The 7,806-nt window shown below is 48.1% G+C and overlaps 1 protein-coding gene across 1 annotated transcript; it reads left to right on the forward strand.

The window, feature by feature from the left end:
* Nucleotides 1–2,439: 2,439 nt before the first annotated feature.
* Nucleotides 2,440–6,260, forward strand: NDUFAF5 (NADH:ubiquinone oxidoreductase complex assembly factor 5). The gene is made up of 3 exons (XM_015425435.1): nt 2,440–2,534; nt 4,703–4,785; nt 5,967–6,260. Exons 1-3 carry the CDS (start codon nt 2,453–2,455, stop codon nt 6,054–6,056), a joined length of 255 nt encoding a protein of 84 aa, XP_015280921.1. The 5' UTR covers nt 2,440–2,452; the 3' UTR covers nt 6,057–6,260.
* Nucleotides 6,261–7,806: the final 1,546 nt, after the last annotated feature.

Genomic DNA, 7,806 nt, shown 5'->3' on the forward strand with positions numbered 1-7,806 from the left:
TGGTTTCGTTCAGTTCCCTGCATGGGGGGTGGGGGGAGGTAATGAGAAATGTAACTTCCCAGTATAGAAATTGCACACATTGAGGGGGAAATCTGTGGGTTTCGTGCAGAATACATAGGGCTCTTTTTGTAGCAGGAACTTGCACACCTTGAGGGGGAAATCTGTGGGTTTTGTGCAGAATACATAATTATGACCAGGCTTACAGAGCTCTTCTTACAGGGGTTCCTGTAAGCTCTTGGAGGATTGGCTACATTAGGGGTGTGTTGCCTAATATGCAAAGGAATTCCTGCTACAAAAAGAGCCCTGATATGACCTACCTCCTTTTGCATAGCGTTTTGGTAGACACCACCTTCTTCTGTGTATTATGGTAAAATACCTAAGGGCATCACTGCGACTGATCTGTGCAGTGAGTGAGCTACCCCATAGGTTTGTCAAAGCAAAATCCTTTGGTGCTGAGCCGGTAGACAGTCACTTTTGTTGTTCCGCGTTAGCCTCCGAAGTAAGATACAACTCCAGTTGAATAAATGTGGTTGGAAGTATACATCTTGAGTAAGCAATATGCCACCTAAATTTAGTTGTAAATGTCTAGTCCAGGGGTGTCAAACATGTGGCCCGGGGACTGGATGAGGCCCCCGGAGGGCTTCTATCGGGCCCGCAGTGGAACTGGCTGTCTTCTGCTGCTGCTTCCAGTTCTGCTGCTGCTGTGCCATCGTAGGTTTGCAGCTTACAGAGACACACCTGAACAGCATACTCAGGATTGCAACAGCACAGACATTTTGATGTAATAATTCAGAGCAAGAGGTGTCACTTATCAGACACTGTTAAATAAACAAAATATTGCAAGAGTGCTGATGTTTTAAGCATGTTTTTATTTTAAGTAAACAAAACCCTTTGTTAGTTGCTGTAGATTTTCCGGGTTGTATGGCAGTATTCAGACCCACCAGAAAGATACAACAGATGCTACGATCGGCAAAAGACGGAAGAGACCCCCTCACTTCTGCAGGAGTGTACCGCATGCAGTTGTGGACAAGTTTACATCGGCACCACACAGCTTGGCATTCAGACAAGAATAAAAGAACATGAAAGACACTGCAGACTTGGCCAACCTGAAAAATCAGCAGTGGCTGAACATAAACAGGACACAGTATTTTGTTCCAAGACACTGAAAGGCTGGACAACACTTCCAATTACCATGTCAAATTACACAGGGAAGCCGTGGAAATTCATAAACATAAACACAATTTCAACAGGAAAGAAGAGAGTTTAAAAGTAAATAGGGCATGGTTTCCTGTCCTGAAAAACACAAAAGGCTCTACATCTGACAACAGCACTACAGATAAGATTAGAATTCAAACAGCCAATCCACATACAAAATAACCTCCTCAGGAAACAATCCATATACAAAAGAACCTCCTCAGGAAAGCTCCTCTATTAGCATGTTCATCACAGCCTGGGGAACTCCTACAAGATAATGACTCAGCCCTACCCCACCTTCCTGAGTAGAGATAAATTACCTGCCTACCGTTTTTCTTCTCACCTTTACACAGAGAGTCCTCCATCTTTCTGTGTTACACCTCTGAGGAGACCAGTCATACCTGCTGGCGAAACGTCAGGTCCTACAGTGCCAAGACCACGGCCACACAACCCGGAAAATCTACGGCAACTAATGAACTCCGGCCATGAAAGCCTTCGACAACTTATAAAAACCTTTGTGTTTGTGTCCTTAGTCAAGTTTATCTCTCCGCACACACGGCCCGGCCGAACGAGGTCTCATTTATGTCAGATCTGGCCCTCATAGCAAATGAATTCGACACCCCTGGTCTAGTCTAACTTTCCCTCTAGTTGAGCATCCACTTCCGTTCCTGACTGTAATAAAGATTCGGAAAGATGTTTTGTCACCCTGAAACAAAAGTATGGTTTTAAGATACTTTTTAAATGAAATGGGTACAGAAAGTTATTTCCCCCACTAGCTGTTCAGCAGATACTTGAATCTCAAGACAGTGGAGCTCAGCCGCTTGACCACCTGCATGTGTACTGCTTTGTAGAGAGCGGGCTTTGGTTACTGGCCAAGCTTTTCTTTAGTTGCCTAATCCTTCCAAGTTGATGCTGAGTTGGATACGGCGATCTGTCAGGAGTGTGGATTCTTTTGTCCCATTCCTTTTCTTCCTGGGAGTCTCTTCCCAGCCCCAGAAAGCTGACTCCTGGGTCTGCAGTGGAGAGGAGAAAGCAGGCCAGGGTCGGTCGCTCCCTTTTCTGTCAAACGCAGCTGCACAGCAAAAACCAAACACACACCCTGGCGGCTGCCAACCCTTGCTGACAGCTCACGGGATCCAACTCTCACTGATCTGACCCTGCCCTGTATTGCTGTACTGCTGACTGGAAGCGCCCGCAAAATACGAAACTCACGGCGAATGCTGTATCTTCCCTTAAAGCCTGAAAACTGTTTTTAGGTATGGGGGAGAGCAACTGCTGCTGGAGTCGGAAGCCCCTGCTGCACAGGGAGACCATGCTGGCGGCGGCGGCCGTGTACAGGGGTAAGCCCAGCCCGAGCTTGCGGCTCAGACGGTCATTCGTCGTCTCACTGCGAGATGTGCAGCTTCGGTGAAGGCGGCGCAATTTGGAGGGGCAGTTGGCTCGGAAGCAACGCTCCCTCTAAGCCGCGGAGTCTTGTGAGCAAAAATTCTACTTTGTGAGGTCCTGGCATTACAGTTAGGAGCGAGCGATTTGGCTACTGCATCAATTAGTTTGCTCTGGACCCTGGAGCCCTCCTTCCTGAGCGAAGACAAAAATGTGTGAGCCGGAGGCTAAACAACTGTGAGCTAGCTCACACTAACTCAGCTTAGAGGGAACGCTGCTCAGGTGTTCACGTCCCGCGGTTGGGTTGATCAGTCCTGTGCTTCCGGACTGGCTGTACCCGTCCCTTGCCTTTCTCCTCCCCCTGGTTCCCCGCAGCCCTTGCAGATCCAGTCTCAGCACATATTTGTTGGCCTGGAGGGCCGTACCCAGCGGTTTCTCCTTAGCAGGCAAATACTTTGCTCCTTGCCAATACCGGAAGGGGCGTGTATAGGGGAAATGTGGGATACCAGCTTGACTGTGACGTGTGAAAAACAAGAGGGGTCACCATGTTAGCCTAGTGTTCCCTCTAAGCTGAGTTAGTGTGAGCTAGCTCACAGTTTTCTAGCCTCCGGCTCACACATTTTGTCTTCGCTCAGGAAGGATGGGGCTCCAGAGCAAACTATTTTATGCAGTAGTCGAATCGCTCACTTGCAACTTCAGTGCCAGCATCTCACAAATTAGAATTTTTGCTCACAAGACTCCACCCCTTAGAGGGAGCATTGTTTGGTAGCCCCTGAAAGTCTAACAAAATTTGTGGTATGAGCAGTCGTGAGCCGCATCTAAAGAAGCGAGTCGTGACTCACGAAGGCTCATACCCTGCCACAAACTTTGTTAGTCTTTCAGTGTGAAATCCAGGTTTGCCTGCCTGCTCTTCAGATAGTCATTGATGCATTCCCATGGCCTTGCCCACCTTTCCCTCAACTGCAAGGGCCTTTAACTTCCCAAAGGTGGCAAGTTAAAGGCCCTCTCCTTTGGCCACATGGTCAGAGTTACATTTCGGGGGGGGTGATTTTGGCCTAAAGGTTTTCACACTTCTGAATTGCTGCTCCGTGCAGCCGAAGCCACAAAGTTGTCGCTTTTCTTGGTCCCCAAGGAGGGCAGTGGCGTTACTGACCAAGAAGGTGTCGCTTGCTGCTTTCAAGCCAGTTTGGCGTAGTGTTTAAGAGCGGAGGACTCTAATCTGGGAGAACCGAGTTGGATTCCCCATTCCTCCACATGCAGCTGCTGGTGTGACTACCTTGGGTCAGTCGCAAGTTCTTTCAGAGCTCTTCTCTCACGGGCAGTTCTCAAAAGAGCTCTCTCGGCCCCACCTACCTCACAGGGTGTCTGTTGTGGGGAGGGGGAGGGAACGGAGTTTGTAAGCTGCTCTGAGACTCCTTTGGGTAGTGAAGGGCCATGGGGTATACATCCAATCTCTTTTCCTTGAGAGCCGCATGGAGCCATCGGCTTGATGTTGGGAGTACAGCTTGTCAGTATCCAGTAGAAGTAATTTAACTAACAACCCCCCTTCCATGGCCTTTCAAGAGGCTCCACTTGAGCCTTACGGTCTGTTTAACGGCACTGTTAGAATAAACGTTTTGAGTCCAGCGGCACCTTTGAGACCCACAAAGTTTTATTCTGAGTATAAGCTTTTGTGCACACGGACACTTCTTCAGACGCCATACACACAAAAGCTGATGCCCAGAATGAAACCTTGTTGGTCTTAAAGATGCCTGACTGGACTTAAACTTTGTTCCACAGCTTCAGAGCAACACGACGACCCACCTGAATCTACCTGCACAGATAGTCAGCTGAAGTTTTAAAAGAAGACGCTTCCTGTTCTGTTTAGCCACGTCCCTTCCCAGTATCCGTTACTGGCCCATTTCTCTGGTTCTGCTGCTGTTTGCTTATGTGCTTTTATTGAATTTTTTTTTAAATTTTAAATGTCATTTTTAATTGCTTCAATGTGTGCTGCCCTGGGGACCCTGGCTGGATGGAAAGGCCGTGTAAACATGTTTAAAATAAAAATAAATAAATGCTATCGTGGGTTAAGTTTGTGTGTGTGGTATGGTTTTGCTGTTATGTAATGGATATGTTTCTTTATTAGAAATGTATGGGAATGATGACGGGACAGTTCCTGCCACCTTTCAGATCTATTACATGATCGGATGGAAGTTTCATGAGTCACAGGTAATGTGTGCCCCCCCCTGCCCCCGCTGTTATACATGGGGTGAATCTAGGGGTTATTTCGTAGAAAAAGGGGTGCAGGAGCTCATTAGCATAACTCATTAGCATAACTCATTTGCATGTGCCACACCCCCTGACATCACAGGAAGTGTGTCAGAAGGCAACACCCACTGCTCAGGCTCCACTGGACTGTTTTGGGTTCCTAGCTATGGGGGGGGGGGCGGGAACGTGCAGATCTGTCCTTGCAGAGGAGGGAGAGCTTGTACCTGAATAAAACTTGGTCTTAAGGGTGCCACGGGACTGTTTTGGATTGCTAGCTATTTGGGGGTGGGGGGGGACGTGCAGATCTGTCCTTACAGAGGAGGAAGAGCTTGTACCTGAAGGTGGGCCGGGGGGGCCTCTGCAACTTTTACCTGGGTGCTTCTTGCTCCTCATGACCCTACTGAGGGCTTTTCTCATTAGCTGTTGGTAAAGTGACCTCGAGTCTGGGGTTTTCAAGGGTCTCTGTGGTCCTGAGGAAAGATTTGAACTGAATTCTGGAACTCAAACAAAATATGATTTATTGATGTAGGAACAAAAATGAGTTGCTGGTTAACGGTAACTGTTATGGGGAAGAGCAACTGGTAAAATAAACTGGCAAGGTATCACACACAGTCTTTTGATCATCCGATCCCTCTCTTGACAGGAATCACTCAGTGAGTAGCCACACTGGCAAAGCTCTTTGTATTAATTCTCTTTCTTTACTTTAGTGTCTCACAGGCCCTTCTCATATCTCCTCCACACTTAAACTTGTAAATACATATATATTGACTTCTTTAAATCTCCACACAGAACTGAATCATCTCACTCTCTCTCAGACTCACTGACTGAATCACTCTAACTGATTTTTCTAACTGACTTCTCTACTCAGATTCCCCCAAACTGACTTCAAGACACACACCTTCACTTCAAACAACCCCTCCCACTCTCAGTCATCCTCCAGTCACAACACAGTTGTCTCTCTCAATCACCCTACTCTACTAACACTGCCCTCCAACCAAACATTTAAAGGAACAAACACACAGTAAAACAAGGAATCATTACACATACATTGTACGTTAAATTTCCAGGGGCTTTTGTTCTAGAAGCACTGATGTAAACAAGTGTATGGTAACTAAATGAAATGATGGTTTCTGTCCTTCCAGGCGCGACCAGCCCAGAGAGGTTCTGCGACAGTATCATTCGGAGACCTTAAAAAGATTAATGAGTCTGTTGTGGGAAGGAAAAAACTTTGAGACATGGTGTCACGGTCTTAGAGGTGCCACACTCTTAACCCATCACTGCTCTACAATAGTCAGTTTTGAAAATAGTGCCACATGTACATTTCCTGATATGTCGACTCGTGACCTGGAAATAATACACAACACTGGACTTTTTCTCTTCCTTTGCTGGTCGTGCTGATGTCTGTAAATTGTGTGGATTTTATTCTGTAAAGCTTCAGCCAAATAAAATCACAGTATTTTCTGGTTCTGTGATGAGGAACTGGTCTACAATTCTGATAATGTGACAAGAAATAATGTGTTAGCTTTGGGGCCAGATTTTGCGGTGGAATGAAAGGGGAGAGGTGACTCTCAAAATCTCACACACACACACCCAAATCTTGATGGCATCTAGGGTGCTACTGCGCTCAAATCTAGCTTCTGGAAGGATGCAAGGAATTATTCTGCGCTAAGTCAGGGAGAGTCCTGAAACACCCCCGTGCATATTGGGAATATAACACCCGGCCCTCTTCCAACTTCTGTGCTGCCGGTCAGGGTAACTGCCACCAGTGTTCCCTCTAAGCTGAGTTAGTGTGAGCCAGCTCACAGTTTTTTAGCCCCCGGCTCACAGTTTTTTGTCTTCGCTCAGGAAGTGAGGGCTCCAGAGCAACTAATCTATACAGTACCCAAATGGCTTGCTCACAACTTCAATGCCAGCAGCTCACCAAGTAGAATTTTTGCTCACAAGACTCCACAGCCTAGAGGGAGGACTGACCGCCACAACTTTATCACAACGGGTTTCTTCTCAAACTTTGCAACCCTGTCTCTTCCGTGACTATTACTTCTTTGTGGTTGAGGCTTCTTTCCAGAGCTTCAGCATCCTGAGGGCTCTTTTGGTCCCTTGTCCTTTCCGAAATTGCTGATGAGTAATAAATACTATTTAGAATTAGATAATAAAATAGCCAGTAGGAATACAACTGCCAGCCAACTCAAATAGACAGCTGAAATTGACTTAAGACATCAGATGCTGCCTTAGCTGTGCAGTCCTCTGAAAGGTAGCGTGCTGGTAGATCTTATCCATGGCGACTGAGGGGGACCTCCACATTCAGAGGCACTAATCCTCTGAATCCCAGAGCCAGGAGGCAATGTCAGGGGAAGGCCTCGGCCTCTGTCCCCTGTTGTTGGCCCTCCAGAGGAACTGGCTGGCCCCTGTGTGAGACCGGAGGCTGGACTGGATGGACCCTCACTGGTCTGATCCAGCAGGGCACTTCTGAGGTTCTTCTCAGGGGAAGGCCTCGGCCTCTGTCCCCTGTTGTTGGCCCTCCAGAGGAACTGGCTGGCCCCTGTGTGAGACCGGAGGCTGGACTGGATGGACCCTCACTGGTCTGATCCAGCAGGGCACTTCTGAGGTTCTTCTCAGGGGAAGGCCTCGGCCTCTGTCCCCTGTTGTTGGCCCTCCAGAGGAACTGGCTGGCCCCTGTGTGAGACCGGAGGCTGGACTGGATGGATCTTCACTGGTTTGATCCAGCAGGGCTCTTCTGACGTTCTTCTGAAGGCCTCGGCCTCTCTGCCCTGTTTGTTGGCCCTCCAGAGGAACTGGCTGGCCACTGTGTGAGACCGGAGGCTGGACTGGATGGATCTTCACTGGTTTGATCCAGCAGGGCACTTCTGAGGTTCTTATCAGGGGAAGGCCTTGGCCTCTCTGCCCTGTTGCTGGCCCTCCAGAGGAACTGGCTGGCCCCTGTGTGAGACAGGAGGCTGGACTGGATGGATCTTCACTGGTTTG

This window comes from Gekko japonicus, unplaced genomic scaffold (genome assembly GCF_001447785.1).
Source record: "Gekko japonicus isolate JY-2015 unplaced genomic scaffold, Gekko_japonicus_V1.1 scaffold4516, whole genome shotgun sequence".
Taxonomy (NCBI): Eukaryota; Metazoa; Chordata; class Lepidosauria; order Squamata; family Gekkonidae; genus Gekko; species Gekko japonicus.